At 42.9% G+C, this 19853-nt stretch overlaps 2 protein-coding genes across 2 annotated transcripts; both read right to left on the bottom strand.

The window, feature by feature from the left end:
- Positions 1 to 1972: 1972 nt before the first annotated feature.
- KNSTRN (kinetochore localized astrin (SPAG5) binding protein) lies at positions 1973 to 15337 on the bottom strand. The gene is made up of 9 exons (XM_008143215.3): positions 15129 to 15337; positions 14848 to 14942; positions 6878 to 7010; positions 6084 to 6131; positions 5137 to 5242; positions 4915 to 5008; positions 3972 to 4027; positions 3134 to 3208; positions 1973 to 2662 (listed from the first exon to the last, which is right to left on the bottom strand). Exons 1-9 carry the CDS (start codon positions 15335 to 15337, stop codon positions 2531 to 2533), a joined length of 948 nt encoding a protein of 315 aa, XP_008141437.2. The 3' UTR covers positions 1973 to 2530.
- Positions 15338 to 18790: 3453 nt separating this feature from the next.
- Positions 18791 to 19472, bottom strand: LOC103287310 (rRNA-processing protein FCF1 homolog). The gene has a single exon (XM_054715565.1). It carries the CDS (start codon positions 19463 to 19465, stop codon positions 18887 to 18889), a length of 579 nt encoding a protein of 192 aa, XP_054571540.1. The 5' UTR covers positions 19466 to 19472; the 3' UTR covers positions 18791 to 18886.
- Between the last annotated feature and the right edge of the window lie 381 nt (positions 19473 to 19853).

Here is a 19853-nt window from a genome sequence, read left to right on the forward strand (position 1 = left end):
AATAAGAGCAAGCAAACTGTAGAGACAGCTAATAAAATTTTTTAAATAAAAAAATGTATTACTGAGATAATAAGGGCATCATGAACTGAGTAAGTTGGAAACCTCTGGCCTCAATTATAAAAACCCACACTGCTGTTGGGGAGTTACTGGGGGGAAGAGGACACACATGTAATACCTTAATCAATAAAGAAATTAAAACAACAACAACAACAAAAAAACCCCCACACTTTTTAGCCTGGCATTCAAGGTTCAAAACTTCTGGTAACACCACGTACCTTTACCCTCATTATTCCCTGGCTCAAATTTTTCTCCGGTACTTGCTTGTTGTTTGACCTTGGGTGAATCAGTTTAACTTCTCTGAGCTATCTCGCTGTAAAATGGAGTAATAGTGCTTACCTGTATGCTTATAATGAGAATTACATGAGAATATACACGAGGAACATAGATACATTTGCATATTACAAATGTTCAATTAAATGTCAGACATAATCCCTTCTCATATTGAACCCTCTGAACAGCCCAGTGTTCTAAGTTCCCCAAAACTCATCTGGATATCCCTTTTCCCCCACTTCCCGTTCTTTCAATCTTTCGTAATTTTATTTTCTCCCTGGAGTTTCCAATGATCCTGCCACTCTCGCCAATTCTCCATGTGTTCACCAACTTGGAAGGTCCTCAACTTTTTTGCCAGCCTCTCCAAATGTCAGTCTACCTCCTCCATAAGCCTAGCCCACAAATAACTACTATAGAACACAACTGTATCACACCACCCGTTGTTGATCAAGTATTGCCTTTTGTTATTTAACTTATGACCTGCACATTTTTTGTTTCACCAAATAAGACTGTAAGCTTCGAGGTTTAGAATGTCATGCTACATTAAAGTTTCCTAGAGCATCTAGCAAAGCGGAGGGTGCAGATCACTATTTGCTGGGTTTATGTATGAATCTGTTCAGGCTCCAGATCAGATTAAGTCACATGTACAAGAGACAGATGGAACAGCACAGGTCAGAGGCAATAAAGGCAAGAGTGCACAAACACTGGCTGGTGGTGCAAAGCAGAAGCATGAAGTGAAAGCCCCTTGGTGAGACCAGGCCACGAGAGCAGGGTCTCGACACTGGGGGAGATGAGTAATGGGAGACATTAAGATCATTACAGTCCTGGGCATTAACGAGGAAGGCATGACAAGGTGAGGGTCCCACAACGGAGTTTCCCACCTCTCCTTACAAAAAGGAAGTAAAACTTTTTTGGGGGCCTGAAATAGCAATTACAAATTCATTTGCTGTAAACAATCTTTTAAACTATAAACATCTTGAAAACGGGTAGAAGACAATGTTCAGCCCCTCTCATTGGTGAGAATTATTTAACTGGATTTCCCCCCTCAAAATATCTGGGACATAACCAACTGCATGAACGTTTGTGTGTGAAGGCAAAAAAATTTAGCCCTGTAAGTTAGGGTTGGGGCATTAATGGGTGGCTCTGGGCAACCTCAGTAATGCTGAATGGTGGATGGGTTTGGTGAAAAAATTGCAGAAAAGAAAGGGAGCTGGCCAACGACTGCCTTGTCTACGAAATGAAATATGGCTGTGCCTTTGGTAAACCAGGGTAGGGCGGCCTGCCATGGACTTCGGTTGATTAAGGATCCATGAAGCCAGGTCCAGGACTGGCTGTGCAGAGCAAATAGCAGGAACATAATCATGCTCAGGAGCACACACAGGGAGAACAGGCAGCTAGTGACACAGATCTGGTGGGTGGAGTCGGGCCCACGGCTGCAAACAGGGAACGCCCACAGAAGGCCTCCAGTAGGCATGGAGCACTTAATGAGTGAAAGAAGATTCTGGATTAAATTAGAGGTGTGAATTTGCCTACATTAGTTCAATAGTCAGTGAATATATTTAAGTTAAAAGGCTATTTTCACTTCTCATTGCAATCCAAAGTTACAGAAATATTTATTTTGAAATTAGCACTTTATATATATATACACATATTAAAAACACAGAAGTGATTTAGATTAAAAGCTCCAAAGTGTATTGTTTCAGTTGGTGTCATTGCTATCTATACCTTCACCCCGTTCATTAAGCCATTTCAAGTGACTTTAAGTTCCCCTGTGTCCCAATCAGAAGGGCCTGCACGGCTCCTCAGTGGCGTTTCCTGTGGAGCACCTGTGCCCCACCTCTGATTCAGGGTTTCTCCCCGCACATCTGAACGGGACCTTTGGATCCTCTGGCTGTGGCTGTTTAGTCTCCGGTCTCTGACAGTGCGTCGCTTTGCTGCCTAGGAGCCGAGCCACGCTTCCAGGCGCCCTTCTTGTCGACCTCAATTACGTACGTGAGGTTCAGAGCTGGCCCATCTGATGAGTGGGAACATTTGCTTAAAAGGAGGAACTGCCATTCCAGCACAAACTATCCTTAATCCTACTGCACAAAGTGGTTCCATTCTTGGAATGGTGAAGATCACGGCCAAGAAGCAGATGTCCTTAGCGGCTTCCTCCGAGAGTTAATCCCCAAGAGAGAGCCATCTGGCCACTTGCTTTTTATCACATTTCTAATAGCTGCTCCATTTCCTCAAGGACTGTTGTAAAATCATTTACTTGGCTGTTACATAAGGTCTGCTGCTCTAGGAACCGGGCCCTCTCTTCTTCTTTCATCTTCAACTTTACTTTTAAGGCCTGTTTGGAAAGATATTAAAAAAGACAAACAAACAAAAACTTTGAAACATCATGCTTCTGTTCTGTTCCATTAAGAAAGAATTCTCTGTATTTGTAGGGGAACTGAATTCTCTTTGCCAATTTTCTGTAAATCTAAAATTATTACAAAATAGTTTATTAAAAATAAAGAAATAGATAAATAAGAGAGAGCCCTCCAACCCTAGCTGGTTGGCTCAGTGGCTAGAGTGTTGGCCTGTGGACTGAAGGGTCCCGGGTTTGATTCCTGGCCCTGGTCGGGGGCATGTGGGAGGCAACCAATCAATGTCTCTCTCTCACATCTGTGTTTCTCTCTCTCTCTTCCACTCTCTCTAAAAATCAATGGAAAAATATCCTTGGGTAAGGATTTAAGAGAGAGAGAGAGAGAACCCTCTATATATCCATCTACTGTAGCAGGAATGGTAATTTTGCCTCAGGGTGATGTATGCCTCTCACCTGTAACTCCTCCATCTGCTTTCTTGCCGTTTCGTTAAAAAGCTTTAATTCATCTTGCAAAGTTTCTAACAGCAACTAAGAGGAAAGTACAATTAGTAAAATAAAGTACAAATCTTCATTGGTATGCGAACATTTTCTTCATATAAACTGATCTCTTTGTATAAAAGGGGAGCTGAATTAGATGACTGTTAACGTCATTCAGCCATTGGCTGTGTCCACACACATCTGGGTTCTCCACCGGACACCCTGGAGGAACTGTCCCCAGGAGGGACGAAGGATTATCCCACTTCCATGGGTTCTGCTGCACAAGCAACATGAACACACGTACCCACTGAAGGGGTGACTAATAACCTGGGAGAGCTGAGGATGGTTCCATATCTAGTGCTCTGTGACTGTAAGATGCAACTCACAGAAGCTCAAGAGACATTAATCCCAAACAATTACCTTCCTACCTCAGGGAAGGAGCCAAAGAGAAGCCAAATTTCACTCAGGCAGAACCTTTTCATTATCTAGTTCTCAGCGAAGGAATAAGGAGAAAAACTGGTCTGGTGTAAAACAGAGAAACCAGAAAGCTGTCTACTGGTCTGTCCTGTTATGTGTTTTAAAGTAGTACATTTTCAACTCAGACTCACTCATATTTGTAAGCACAGGTCACCTGCCAAGTAAAATATGCTCTTATGAGTACATATCCACCACGCTCTTCTTCCACATCCTGGTCCCACAGGCTGCTTCTCGGGGTTTACTGAGCACATGGCAGCGATCTCCTAGAGCCGCAGAGCCCCGTGGGCCCTCGGCCCACAGTCCCTCGGCCTTCGCCCACTCATACCCAGGCCCTCACCATTGAGTCCATGTGATCCGGGCTGGATTCTTGCTGTGATTCCAGGGTTTCACTGTCTAGATGTAATGGAGACAACAAAATTAGCCTCGCTTAGGGAACTGTACCTCCCACAAAATAAACAACCAAAAAACCCCTCTAGGACAAGCACAAGAGTTTTCATGAGGGAAAACCCCCGTTTTCACCCTGGCAGTGTGGCCCACGCCTGCCTCGAGATACATTTTAGCTCCTTCCTTTCTGTTTGGAAATGGCCAAAAATTCATTCTGCTCTCTCCTCAGAAAATTTGTCCAAAGGCAATGTATAGTTTTGTTTACAAAACACAAAACAATTTTTTAAAGTTTTTTAGGCCTTAAATATTATTATTTTTGATAAAAGTAGTGCATACACATAATAAAGTAATATAAAAACATATGTGAAGAATATATCCTAAACTGTACAGTTAACCAGTAGCATTCAGTCAGCATTCCTTAATTCAAAGATGCTCAGGCCCCTCAGCTCCATCTGAGGCCCCCTCCCAGTCTCTGGGTAAGTCCTTCTGTGCTCTCCTCTCTGCTCTAGACTGATCTAGAGGGTCAGAGCAGGAATCCCACTTTAACCACTGGGATTCTGCCGATTAGCCAGAAACAGTATCATCTCTCTCTCTTCCCACTTGAGAAAGTTAACTGTATGATACCTATCTTGAAAGAAATAAAATATTTCTGATCTAATTTGCAAGGTCATACATTTGGGCACCAAAGTGTTCAGATAAGAAAGCGATAATCCTCTCTCCACAACCACCTGGAATCGGTCAGGCACAGTCAGCATCACCAGAGAAAAAAGGTGCTCCAAACCTCTGCACGCCTAGGCCAGCTGCTGCCACGCTGGACCCCAACACACAGCCCAGAACCACCCCAGCGGGGGCACGCACACTGCTTCCTTTGAAGGCTGCTGGGTGCTGTTTCTTACTTGGGTTGAGGCCCTTGCTCTCCAAAATGGCCAAACTGTTGTCCTGAAACTTCTGCAGCAGCTCCACCTTTTCAGTCAGGTCCTTCAGTTTTCCCTATGGGGGTGCCATGCAGACAGATCAGGCCTGTGCCACTCGGCAGGGGTGGTCTGAGGGGCTGTCCCTCGGGGTTCCACATGCATCACCCAGTGTGGCTGATGGCACAGGTCTGGTGGGTCTCTTACCTGAGTTTCAGTCAACTTCTGGTGTAACTGCTTGTTGACGGCCTCTAAGAACTGGTTCTTATCCTTGAGCTCTTCCTCTGACTTCTGCTTACTCAACGGCCTGTAGCTGTAATGGTAATTGTACTTATATGAAGTGGTGGGGGGTAAAGAGTATGGACTGGGTAGTCTCACAAACAGGCGTTCGATTCCTGGCTTCATCACATAGTGGATATGACCTTCAGTGAGTTGCATAACCTCTGAGGCTCGGTTTCCTTATTTCCAGAATTAGGATAATACCTACCTCTCATAATATTATTATTATTGTGAAGAATAAGAATACATGTACCATTCTTAGCACACTACTGACACAGAGTAAACATTTAATAAATAACAGCCATTATCACCATTAATATTAAATGTTCTTTTTAAATTTCTCAGAGTTCTTTTTGGGTAGAGTTTTGTTTTCAGAACTTTTAAAATATGCCCAGATTTGGAAGTAGAACCTATTTCTACAGAATGTTCAGCTTATATTATTTCTGTCTTCAGGACGCAAAATGTCCACGCTGGCCTCCCCGACAGGAGGATGGGTCCTTCTCCCGGATTTCTCCTCCCCGGCACCAGCAGCACCACCACAAACACCATCCTGAAACTGCTAACCACACGCAGCCCCTCCGATCTTGAAGGCTTCACACTTCTGTTGAGAGGTCACAGCTGGTCTGACTTCTGGTCAGCAGTGGTCCTGGCACGGAGCCCCAAAAGCTCCTGACTGGCACTCAAGATGGTAGCTTCACTAATCGTGCCCTGATAGTGCTTCTCAAATCTAGCTGTGCCTCACCCGTGAAAATTCCATTCAGATTTCTGGGTGGCACCCAGACTGTAACACATTAAACAAGTCCCAACAAATCCTGCACAACCAGGAAGGAGATCCACTAATACGGTGCCCAACCTTCATTTACTCTGATGCTCACCTCTTTTTGATGTTCTTCTTGATGGCAGTATCTGCAGCTTTCCCCTGTCTAGCGGAGCAAAGACAAAGAAATCAGAATGTAACTTGACTTATTGTGGCAAACATTTTGCAATATGTACACTTATCACATCATTATGCTGTATACTTGAAACTATAATGTAGTCAATGCCTTAATTAAAAACCAACAACAAAGGAATCAAGCCGAGAATTGTAACATGTTGTTACATGTGTTGTGAACAAAGCGGAACAGAGAGGCTGGTTTTCTGAGGAAAGAACCAGAGATTTTAAACAATGCAAACAACACAAGACTGAGAAGCTCTGAAGCCCATGCACTTTGTTTCAGCCCAGATTATTGAAAAAGGCTTGTTAATAATGAACTCCCCTCCTGCTCAAAAATGAATGGCCTTCTCATGTCAACCTCACTTACATGGGGACTGAGCACTGGGGGGAGGGACACACATGTGCACTGGCCTGGACTGTGCTCAGACCAGCAACACAGGCTAACAACTAGCCCACCCACGTGACTACCATTTAGGGCTGGGGTAGGACCACAGCAGGGCCACTGTACACTCCGAGCAGTGGTGAGAAGGAAAGGGTGTCTCTCAGCATAACCCTTGCTGTGACTCTTCAGAACTGATCCATGTGGAAGGTCCCGACAAGCAGCTCAGCAATGCGGCAACTGCTCCAGGTCCCTGACTCCAGGCTCAGTGTTCAGGTGCCTTGAGCTCTCAAACCCCCACTCTCTAATTCTTGGTACTGAGCAATTTCTAACTGGATACCAATGATCTGACCCACCCATTCTCTCGTCTCGGTTTGATGACTTTCATGACATCATTTTCTGAAACTCCTGAATGAAGAGATCTGGAAACATCGACTTCTTTAGACTTCACAGGTAATAAGCTCTTAGAAGTGGCTCGAGTTTGTGTGTCTGCAAAGGAAAACAGGAGGGTGAAAACTCAAGCAGAATTAAATTCTAAGTTGTCAGAAACCTGTATTTCATTCTGGCCAACCTCAATTTGTGAAGATTGAACCAGCGACCTTTTGGTGCATGGATTGACACTCACCACTGAGCCACATGGGCTTCCATTGATCTTCAGAGAGAGTAGAAGGGAGGGAGAATGGGGGAGGAGGGAGAGACACACATTGACTGGCTGCCTCCCACACGCCCCGACGGGGGCTGGGATTGAACCCGCAACCAAGGCACATGCCCTTGACCAGGAATTGAGTCTAAGACACTTTGGTCCGAGGGCCAACACTCTAACTACTTAGCAAAACTGGCCAGGGCTAAAACAAATTTTTTAAATGTAACAGTGCAGTGTGTTTAAGGGTAGCCAAAAGCTTCATGACCTATCAAATGGAATGGCCAGACGGTATAAAGTGAAGGTTGACACAAGCAAAGAGCTAAATACAAGGCAGTGTAGCAGTCAGCAGGGCAAAACACCGTAGACTCCTTCATCAAACACCAGAAGAATCAAGCCATCTTGTTAAGCTCCTAGGCACTCTGCACACTCTCCGGAGGATACACTCAAACCGCTTCGAGTTTCTCTTTTAAATATCGCTTTAGTTGTTTTCACCAGACTGTCTCCCTAACTACTCAAAAATATGTCTTGTGTCCCAGCGCTTAGGAGAGTATGTGGCCTACCAACAGGTTCAATACCTGCTTGTTGAATAAGTGGTATACTTCACAGTTTCATGGATTGTTCACAGATCATCTCTAAATAATCTCCTCTAGTCCTCTTTCCTTCTTCCATGCTGATTACCTTTACCGCCAGACTTTTAATTTGTTTACCCATCAGAGGTTCCTATCTGGCATTCTGTTCTGATCCTTTTGCCAGGCTATTGTCAGAGAAGCAGAGAAATGGCCCTGCCCTGACTCTTCTTCCCCACCAGAGAGTATTTTCCCCTAACCCTTAAGCTACCCCATCCTCCACCACACCTTTTACCATTTATATTCCATACCAAATTCAAGTAATAACTTCTGGAATTAAGCATACTCCCTCCCTGCCCCCACGATTTTCTAGTTTATACTAATTTTTACTTTGTTCATTGTAAAATGGCTCCTTTAAGTTTAACCTAAATAAAAAGCCATAATAATGAAATCAAGTTGAAAAAATGAGGTACAAAGCACTGGATCACAGGGATTAGGAAATTTTGTATTCGTATTTGAAGGAGATTTTATTTTGATGACTCTACCTGCATAAGTTTGTAATAAATATGATTTCTCAGGTTAACAAATTATTTCATTTATAGGTATACTCACTGGCACTTACACTCTATTTTCCATACTTTTATCCGCAAAACAAAGATTAAATGGGTTCTTCATGAGGTCTCTGTCTGAAATAAAAGTTAACTGTGGGGGAATGTATTTACCTTCTCCTCTCTCAAGTATTTGTAAGTTATTCATAATAACAAATCCACCCCATGTAAAAAGGTGTTAAACCATAAATTCATTGACTGTAATTAGTTCCAATAACCCCTATTTACTAGAACCTAAGGATTTCATTGTAGGAAAAATCTAGCAGGATTTAACAAAGACTGTCTTCTTAAAATGAGAGATGCTAGGGGGGAAACTGAATGCTGGTGTTCAAAAAAGGAAAGGGGTCTTGTTTTCCACTGCAAATCGTTTCCTAAGTTTGGATTATTTTTTTATTTGTATATGGTACCCAGTCATAAAACTAAAACTTGGAGTTCCGTAAAACTCGGGAATGATGTAAGCATCATGGCAGAGTGAGAACACTCCTTTGTTTCTCCGCATTAGATTATCATTAGATTTTAAAAAAAGAGGGAATGAAGGAGGAAAAAAATCATAGAAAACCACTAAATTAAAATATGAGAGAGAATCACAAGGGAAAAGAAACAGTGGAGACAGAGTAACCAGAAAACGAAATATAAAATGGCTGTTGCTATGTTCTCATATGTCAATAATCACCCTAACTGTAAATGGACTAAACTCACCAATCAAAAGGCATAGAGTATCGAGATGGATTACAAAAGAACAAACTATGTTGCCTGCAGGAGACTCAGCTCCAAAGATAAACATAGGCTTAAAGAGAAGGAGTGGAAGATGACACTCCAAGCAAATGGCATTCAGAGGAAAAAGCGGGTGCAGCAGTACCTAGATGAGACAAAATAGATTTCAAAATAAAAAGGTAAAGAGATACAAAGATGGACATTTTATAACGATAAAGGGGATAATTCATCAAGAAGACATAACACTTATCCATACATATGTAACAGACCTGGGAACACCAAACATATAAAGCAATTACTAACAGACTTAAAGGAAGAAACTGACAAAACTGCAATTATAATAGGCGACCTGAACACCCCTGGATGATGACGCAAAGGATAGATCATCCAGACAGAAAGTCAGTAAGGAAATACTGCCTTAAATGACACATTAGACCAAATGGACTTAATTGATATTTACAGAACTTTCCATCTCCAAATACTAGAATACACATTCTCAAGTGCACATGGGAATTCTCAAGATAGACTCTATGTTAACGCACAAAACTAGTCTAAATAAATTTAAGACTGAAATCATACCAAGCATATTTTCTGACCACATGGTATGAAACTGGAAATTAGCTACAGGAAGAAAGCTGGAAAAATCATAAATACGTGGAGATTAAACAGCATGCTACTGAATTACTACTGGGTCAAAGAAAAAAATAAAAGACCAAAAAATATATAGAGACAAATTAAAACGAAGATATGATGTAACAAAATTTTAGGGGTGCAGCGAAAGCACGAAGAAGATGTTTATACAATTACAAGCCTACCTCAAGAAACAAGAGAAACACCAAATAAACAATCTTTTTTTTTTTAATTGACTAAGGTATTACATATGTGTCCTTATCCCCCCATTATCCCCCACCCCCACTTCTGTTCATGCCCTCACCCTGCCGCTCTCCCCCCCCCCGCCCCCGTGTCTATATCCATTGGTTATAATCTAACATTATACCTTGAAGAACTAGAAAAAGAACAAATGAGGCACAAAGTCAGTAGAAGGAAGGAAGTAATAAAAATAAAGCAATAAATGAAATAGAGAAAAGACAATAGAAAAAAATTAATAAAACGAAGAACTGGTTCTTTGAAAAGATAAATCCCTGGCTAAAGGAGAAAAGAGAGAAGACTCAAATAGAATACTATGAAAGGATATACACCACCAAACTCAATAACCTAGGAAAAATGTACAAATCCTTAGAAGTATTCAACCTCCCTAGTCTGAATCATGAAGAAGTGGAAAATGCATATAAATGGATCCCTAGTGAGGAAATTGAAACAGTAATAAAAAAACCTCTTAAAAAACAAAAGTCCAGGACCCGAAGGCTTCACTGGTGAATTCCACCAAGTAGTCAAAGAAAATTTAATACCAATCCTCTCAAACTCTTCCAAAAAATTGAAGAGAGAAGAGAGAAAACTTCCTAATTCATTTTGAGGCCAACATTAATTACCCTTATACCAAAACCAGGCAAGGATTGATATCTCTCTCTCTCTCTCTCTTACACACACACACACACACACACACACACACACACACACATCCTACAGGCCAGTATCTCTGATAAACACAGATGCAAACCCTAAACAAAATATCAGCAAACTGAATACAGCAATATATTAAAAGAATCATAAGTCATGATCAAGTGAGGTTCATTCCAGGGATGCAAGGATGGTTCAACATCCATAAACAAATCAATCTACACTAATAAAAGTGAAAGATGCAAATTGACCGTACCTCCATGATGCCCACCAGCCAATCAGGAGTATGCAAATTAACCCAACAAAATGGTGGGCTAATTTGCATACAGAGGCATGGAGCTAAGACTGAAGACTGAAGGCTCCTCTGCGGCCGGAGCCAAGCCTGAAGGCTGAAGGCTTGGCTCCGCTGCGGCCCAGGTCCCGGAGGAAAACTGGTGCCGGCAGCCAGGGGAAAGAAGGCCTATTGCAGGAATCTTTGTGCAATGGGCCTCTAGTCCTATATAATAAAAGCCCAGCGACCAAAACAGTGGAACGACCAGAATGGCCCCGCCCCTCAGCAAGCGGATAGGGGTAATCAGGCAGGCAGGCGAATGATTGGGGGGGATCAGGTAGGCAGGCAGGCAGAGTGGTTAGAGGCAATCAGGCAGGCAGGCAAGTGGTTAGGGGTGATCAGGCAGGCAGAGTAGTTAGGGGTGATCAGGCCGGCAGGCGAGCAGTTAGGAGCCAGAAGTCCTGGACTGCTAGAGGGATGTCTGACTGCCAGCTGAGGCCCGATCCACAGGGATTCCTATGGGATTGGGCCTAAACTGGCAGTTGCACATCCCCTGAAAGGTCCCAAATTGCAAGAGGGTGCAGGCCAGGCTGAGGGACCCCTCCCCGCACCCCCTTCATGAATTTCGTGCACTAGTGTGTTTATAACTATAGGTACAGAAAAAGCATTTGACAAGTTATAACATCCATTTATAGATGGTATAGAAGGAAATCAAATGGGTATAGAAGGAAAGTACCTCAACATTATAAAGTCCATTATGACAAACCCTCAGTTAACATCATATTCAATGGTGAGAAACTGAAAACTTTTCCTCTAAGATCAGGAACAAGACAAGGATGCCCACTCTCATCACTGCTATTCAATAGTACTGAAAGTCCTAGCCAGAGCAATTAAACAAAAACAAAAAAGAAAGAAAAGGCATCCAAATTGGGAATGAAGAAGTAAAACTGACACTATTTGCAGATGGCATGACTCTACATACAAAAACCCCTAAAGATCCCACCAAAAAACTATTAGAAACAACAAACAAATATAGCAAAGCTGCAGGATACAAAATCAAGATATAAAAACCTGTTGCATTCCCATATACTAACAACAAAATATCTGAAAGAGAAATGAAGAAAACAATCCCATTTATATGATCACAAAAAACACACACCCAAGAATCAAGTTGGGAGATAAAGAATCTGTACAATAAAAACTACAAGACACTGTTGAAAGATTTATTGCAATCCTTATCAAAATCCCAATGGCCTTTTTTCACAGTAATAGAAAAAATCCTCAGATTTGTATGGAATCATAAAAGATCCCAAATAGCAAAAGCAATCCTGAGAAAAAAGGATAAATTATACTACAAAGCTACAATAATTAAAACAACATGGTTTGGGCAGAAAATTAGACACACAGACCAATAGAACAATATTGAGAGCCCAGAAATAAATGTAAACACATATGGGCAACCAATTTTCAACAAAGGAGTCAAAGAGATATAATGGAGAAAGAAAAGTCTCTTCAATACATTTGGGAAAACTGGAAAGCCACTTGCAAAAGAAAGAAACTTAGACTGCTATTTGAAACCATACACAAAAACTAACTTAAAATGGAGTAAAGAATTGAATATAAGACCTGAAACAATAAAATATATAGAAAGAAACATAGGCACTAAACTTATGGATCTTGGTCAAAGAGAGTTTTTAGTGAACTTGACCCCAAATGCAAGGGAAGTAAAAGCAAAAATAAATGACTGGGACTATATAAAATTAAAAAGCTTCTGCACAGCAAAAGAAACCATAACAAAACAAAAAGGCATCCAACAGAAAGGGAAAAGATATTTGCAAACAATACCTCTGATAAGGGGTTAATATCTGAAATATATAAAGAACTCATACAAGTTACAACAACAAAAACAATCCTATTTAAAAAATGGGCAGAAGACCTGAATAAGCACTTTTATAAGGAAGTCACATATGACCAACAAAAATGAAAAGATGCTCAATATCACTAGTTATAAGGGATAATGTAATGCAAAACCATAATGAGATACCTCCTCACACCTGTTAGAATGGCTATAATCAATAAGACAAGAAATAAGTGTTGGAGAGGATATGGAGAAAAGGGAACCATCGTATACTTTTGGTGGGAATGTAAATTGGTGCAGCCACTATGAAAAACTGTATGGAGGCTCCTCAAAAAATTAACAGAGCTACTATATGAGCCAACAATACCTCTTCTGGGTATATATACCTTAAAAATGTGAAAACACTTATTTGTAAAGACATATGTACCACTCACTGCATTCACTGTAGCACTATTCACAATGGTCAAGACAGGGAAACAACCTACGACACGTGTCCTTCGACCGATGATTGGAAAAACACGATATGGTACATATATACAATGGAATACCATTCAGCTGTTAAAAAGATGAACTATTGCTATTTATGACATAATACTCTCAAAGGATGGACTTTGAGAGTATTATGCTAATTAATAAGTCAAACAGAAAAAAGCAACCATAAGATTTCACTTGTATGTGGGATATAAACAAAAAGCAACAAACAAAACAAACAAAAAACCAAACTCATTGAGGCAGACAACAGCATGGTGGTTACTAGAGGGGAAGGGGATCAAATAGATTGTGACAGAAGGAGACTAGAGCCTGGTCTGAGTAGCTCAATTGGTTAGAGCGTCGTCCCGATACACCAAGGTTGTGGGTTTAATCCCTGGGCAGGGCACATACAAGAAATCAACTCATGAATGCATTAAATAAGTGGAACAAATTGATGTTTCTTTCTCTTTCTCTCCCTTGCCCACCCCCCTCCCCCTAAAAAAAGCAATCAATAAAAAAATAGTTATTTAAAAAAAATAGACTTCGGGTTCTGAGCACATAATAAATATACAGATGCTCTATTATAAAGTTGTATACCTGAAATTTATATAATGTTATTAACCAGTTACCCCACTAAATGTAATAAAAAGAAACAAAAAAAACTGAAACATAAAAACAACCAACTTGTGCCCAAAACAAAACCAAAAAGCCTGGAATACGTCTGAAAATGTTAAATTATTGAGGCTACATAAGATCATAAGGCTGGGACAGGGATAGAAAGAGATGGAATTTTTCAACTTGACTGGGGAGAGCCAGTCACTCCACACTGACCGAGAGGCACTGCACTCTAAGGGAAAAGCAGCGCAGCCAGATGTGGCTCTGGTCCCCCCCCCCCCCCCCTCCCCCCCCCCCCCCCACACACACGACACGCCTGGGCCCTATTAATGCCAGGATTACCAGTCAGGTGTTCTGAGACAGCAAAAGACAAAGCAGAACAACCCTTTAAGCCTTGGGAGAAAAGCCTATTCACTTCACAGGTAAGTCCTGCTACTTCCTCAGCCAGCTGCCTGGAGTCACTGGGAAGGGATCTTAGCTGCTTCAAAATCTCCCACAACAGATTCTTTAAATAATAATAATAATAATAATTTTAAAAAATCCAGGATTAACTGAATTTGGAAAACAAATACAAGCTATCGACTCGCTCTTGTAAACTTAACTGTTCCATAACAGGTTCTAAAGTGTGAAGCTCATTGGGGGCGACAATCTCTAGATTAGGCAGCTGGACACCTGCAGACCCTAGGCAATGCCTTTGGACCACAGGCCAGGTAACATAAAGCAAGATGGCAAAGCCATCAACCCAACCTAACCGTGTACCTTCTCCCAAGTTTCTCGAATGCTCTAGCCGGGCCTGACCCCCGTCTCTCACTCCACTCCACGAATGTCTATGGAGAATGTACTATATGAGAGACCCTGGGCAGAGACAAACGTGAACCAGACGTGCTGGGAAACCCCTCAGTATCTTGTTTCTCTCTCCTCCCTGTCAACAAACCCAGTCCCTCCAGAGAGCGCAGGTCTGAAAAGAAAACGGGGAATTGTTTACAGAGGGATTCCTGCGCCCCTCACTCCCGGCCACGGATTCGACCCTCCTCTCCCCTGGGGGGAGGTGGGGACACTCACCTGCGAGCGGGCCGCCACTCTGCAGGGAGGGGGGCTGCAGTGTGTGCACTGTCTTAACCACGCTGGCCATCGTAACGGGGTGGCAAGGCCTGGCCCTAGAAGGTGGAAGGTGACTATTACCCCGTGGTATAGGCCAAGGGCCCCCCCAAGCAGGTGAAGGGCCCGGGGTGAGCGCGACCCAGCCTTTCCGGCTCCGGGGAGGCGGAGGGAGAAACTCGTCCATTTCCACCCCAACCCGCCCGCCCTCATCAGCCCAACCCCCTGCCCCGGGAGAGCCGAACCCAGGCGCCTGCTGCTCCCGCCGGCACTCCTCGTCGCTCCGATTCAAAAGGTCCTCCGCGGAAACCGCCGCACTGCCGGCCGGGTCTGCCGCCTGGGTTTCAAATGGAAACTTCCGGTGGGCGGGTGGGCGGGGCTGCGGCGCGCGCCCTGGGTGCGGCCATGTTGTGCCGCCGGCACTGCCCTGGGCGACGCCTCTGGGGGCTGCCATGCTGTACGGAACGTCCGAGCCGAGGCGCGAGTCCGGTTCCCCGCGGCGGGTGTTGCTGGAGTCCCTGGGTCTGGGCCCGGGAGGGGAGTGGTGCACGTGGTGGGCCTGAATGGAGCTGTGACCCACCGGCGTCACGCTCCAGCTCGGGACGCAAACGCAGCCAAGTTTGGAGTCCATGTCACAATCCCTCTCTTTGTTTGGTCTGTGATGGTCCGGGATGGTGCAGGATGCCTGGTTGCCAGGAGCGAAGGGTATTTCAGTGGGCGTAAAACTACACGTTGCAGGGTGGGGAGCGGCCGATGAGGTTTGAAGAGGGCCTGTGGGCTGCAATACCGGAGGCACCTGCAGGCAATTCTAACTGGATCGTTTCACTCTACAAATACCGAGCACCTGCCATGTGCCAGGCCACTACTCTAAGTGGGGGGGGGGGGGGGGGGGAGAAGGGGGGACAGGCGGGGGGAGCGGGGGCGGGAAGGAGGAGAGAGACAAATATTGAGACCTTGGTTCTGCGCTCCTGGAGCTTACAATCTAGTGAACAAATAATCATACGAACTTGTCCATTATATCTCAATAAAGCTGGACAAATGTCAAATAAATATATATTTGCCAAATGTAGTAAAACTATGAAGGAAGAGTACAATGTTCTGCGAGAGAGAAAAGCAGGGAAAGCAAGTTTAAATGCAAGGGACCACATCCCAGTAACGTAAGGATAAGTGGGACTTAATCAGAGTAACAGTGCGGGGTGGGGGTGGGGGGGGGGGTGCAGAAATGCAAAGTCCTGAGGCTGGAATGGGCTTTTCTCCTAGAAGGGACTGAAAAATTCAAGGAGAGCGGTACAGATAAAGTTGGAAGAATGGCAGCCTTTGTAGGCCAAAGGTAAAGAGATTAGATTTTATCTAAAGAGTAAAGGGAAGTCATTGAAGTACTAGAGGCCCTGTGAGCGAAATTCCTGCACAGGTAGGGTCCTTAGGCCTGGCCAGCGATTGCACATCATTAGCAACTGGTCGTTCTGCCATTCGGTCGATTTGCATATTAGGCTTTTATTATATAGGATAGGATTAGAGCAGGAGAGTATTCTTCAAGTTATATTTTATTTATTTTTTAAATATGCTTTTATTGATTTTTAGATAGAGAGGAAAAGAGAGGGAGATAGGAACATCAATTGATCAATAGATTGCCTCCTGCATGCCCCCTACTGGGGATCCAGTTCCAACTGGGGCATGTACCCTGACCAGGAATCAAACTGGTGACCTCTTGGTACAAGGGACAATGCTCAATCTACTAAGCCACACCAGCTGGGTTCAAGTTATATTTTAAAAAGCTCATTCTGGCTAGGCCAGTGTGGCCCAATGGTTGTGCATCAACCTGTGAGCCAGGAGCTCACAGTTCAATTCCCAGTCAGGGCACATGCCCGGGTTGTTGGCTCAATCCCCAGTAAAGGGTGTGCAGCCAATCAATGATTCTCTCTCATGATTGATGTTTCTGTCTCTCTCTCCCTCTCCCTTCCTCTCTGAAATCAATTTTAAAAAACATATATATTTTTAAAGCTCATTCTGGCTACCCCAGAGAATGGATTGGAAGAGGGCAAGAGTGGAAGTAGGAAGACAATTGGGAGGCTACTGTAATCATTCAAGTGAGAGAAGATGGTGGGTTGGCCCTGAGGGTGGTGGTATTCGAGGAAAGGAAGAGACAATCAGATACATTTAAGACAACTTGTGGAGATCGGATCTCAGAACTCAGTGCCAGATTGGAAGTGGGGCAGGGAGTAGAGGATAAGGGAGAGGGAGATCTTAAGGATGGCTCCCTGGCTTGAATAATTAGGTGGATAGAATCACTGCTTTGTGTTGTGGGGAGATGGAGCATTTAGTTTTGAACATGGTAAACTTGAAATGCCTGAGACATTCACGTGTTTAAACTGCTAGGTAGCCAGTGGGAAATGCAGGCTTTGAGCCCAGAGGGGAGTCTAGGTTGGAGATAAACTTTGGGGAGTTATGGGTATATGGGTGCATTTAAATCCACAATATTGGATGAGATCACCAAGGGAAGAAGTGCACAGAGAGCCTTAGGGACAGCAGCATTTAGAAATTGTAATACGGAGGTGCCAGCCAAGAAACACGATAAAGAGGTGCCAAAGAGGTGAGAGGGAGGAAAAAAAGGGTGGTTTCCTAGAAGCTAAGAAGGAAAAAGTGGTAAACTGCTGAAGGAGTGAAGGAGGGAGTGGTAAACTGTTGAAAAAAACACACGAAAGGGTAAGTGAGATGAGAAAGAAAAAGGATCCATTTAACTTAGCAACAAAGAAGTCACTGGTGAGTATAGGAAGAGAAAGCCTGGTGCAGAGGTGTGAGTGGCAGCCATGTGGGAGCAAGTTGAAGAGTGCATGAGAGAGGAGGAGGCGGGTATAGACTGACAGCTTGTGAATGGAGGAGCAGTTGAGCAGTAACTGGAGGTGGGTTGGGCGCTTGAAGGTGCAGATACTACCTGATACATGTGCCAGCTGAGAGGAAGAAAAGGATGCTTCACAGGGGAGAGGGGATGATCAAAGGAGTGAAGTCATAGAGAAAGCGGGATGGAAGATGGATCTACAGCAGCATCTTAACGTTCTTTGGTTCATATACCCCTACAAAATAATAAAACAAAAAAAGTACCCTCTTACCTATTTTTAGTTGATGCCTAAATGTTTTCATAATTTTAAATATTTATAAAGGACATATACTTTCTACTTATTATATATTATGCATCATATTTATTCATTTCTAAAATTATTTTTTCTTTTGGTTATTTCATTTCGGATAATTTCCTATGTCTTCAAGTTCACTAATCTTTTTCTGCAGTGTCTGAACTGTTTTTAATTCCATCCAGTGATTTTTCATCTCTACAAGTTCAAATTGCATATTTTAAAAATACCTTCCAAGTTTCCACTTAGCTATATGAATACATGGGATACAGTTACAATAACTTTTTTATGTGCTTGTCAGGTAATTCTCATATAAGTATCAGTTCTGGATTGGTATCAATTCATTTTCCCCTCACAATGGGTCATATTTTTCTGCTTCTTTGCATGATTGGTAATTTTTTATTTGACCCCAGACATTGTGAATTTTATTTTTTGGATGCTGGTTATTTTTGTATTCCTATAAATATTCTAAAGGGTTGTTCTGGGATAAAGTTACATTACTTAGAAACAGTTTGATCCCTTCAAGTCTTGCTTTTGAGATTTATTAGGTGGGAGCAATCAGTGTTCAAACTAGGTCTAATGAGTCCCCACTACTGAGCCAAGAACTTTTTTTTTTTTGAGCAGTCATCTGATTTATAAAAAGATGTAACAAAATTTTAAATGACACAAAATATCATTTTCAAAACAACATCAGTATCATTTTCAAAACACCACCAAAAAGTGAGTGTATTTAACTGTTCTCAGCTCATAACAGCAAATGTGTGAGTGGAGCAATAACGCATGTTGTAGCATGTTTAATAAACCTGCAACAGAGAAAGTTGTTTGAAGGAAAGCAGAGAAACTTTGTCTTGTAAGTATTAGAACCGAGGGGCTCCCTAATCATCTGGCATCCGCTCAATGTTGTACCTATGGTTAGAAATGTACGTGATGGGAACTCCAGGGATCTTCCTGATTCTTTGTTTAAGGTCCCGGTCAACTGTGGCCACAATATAACACTTGTGCTGAGTTACTCTCTGTACTAAGCAGTCATCTGCATAGGTTCCTTTGTGTGTGCATGGTAATCGTTCAAATCTTGGATCCTTGGCGATCCTTAGAGCCACTCGATACTTCTGCCCCAATTTCTCAATTTCAGCCATTACACAGTCAGTTATACAAGGGATACACTTGGCATAGAGACAATCCATCATTGACTGCACTAAGTCCAGTTTGGCCTTAATGGAAAAGTTGATAAAGTTGGTATCAACCAGGATGTGGTAAGGTGGGCCCCGCTGTGTGTTATATTGAAAGAATAAGCAGGAGGGGTGTTGGGGGGCTTCTCTTTCGTTGAGTGCACTGGGATCTTTCTTTTCTTTCTTTTTAGGTTTTAATCTATCCTTTTCTTTCAGCCTCTGATCTCTGAGACTAAGCATTCGCGTCATGGTCGCATACTTCCTTGTTTTCTTTTGCTTCCCCATGTTCACGCCGCACTCTTATTTCTTCCCCCAAGAACTTTTTGAAAACTCTAACCAATGCTCCATAAATTATGAGGTTTTTCAGTCTAACGGGAATAGACTATGTTCCAGCCCTGTGTAACTAGTGACTTCTGTTCCTTGTAATCATTTTGGGTGGTTCTTTCCTTGGTCTCCAGTAGTTTCCTCACATTTATATGTTGAGCAGTGCTCTGCAGAATACGCAGGGAGACCCTTGGCAGATCTCCAGAACTCTCTCTCTGCACCTTTCTCCTATCCAGTATTCTGTCCTGAGCTCTCTATAATATATTTAAAGTACATATACAACTTTCCCTTCTAGCTACCTCGGTTGCCCCAAACCCTGAGCTATCTCCTTAGCTCAGGAAGTCTGCAT

Source organism: Eptesicus fuscus, chromosome 5 (genome assembly GCF_027574615.1).
Source record: "Eptesicus fuscus isolate TK198812 chromosome 5, DD_ASM_mEF_20220401, whole genome shotgun sequence".
NCBI classification, from domain to species: domain Eukaryota; kingdom Metazoa; phylum Chordata; class Mammalia; order Chiroptera; family Vespertilionidae; genus Eptesicus; species Eptesicus fuscus.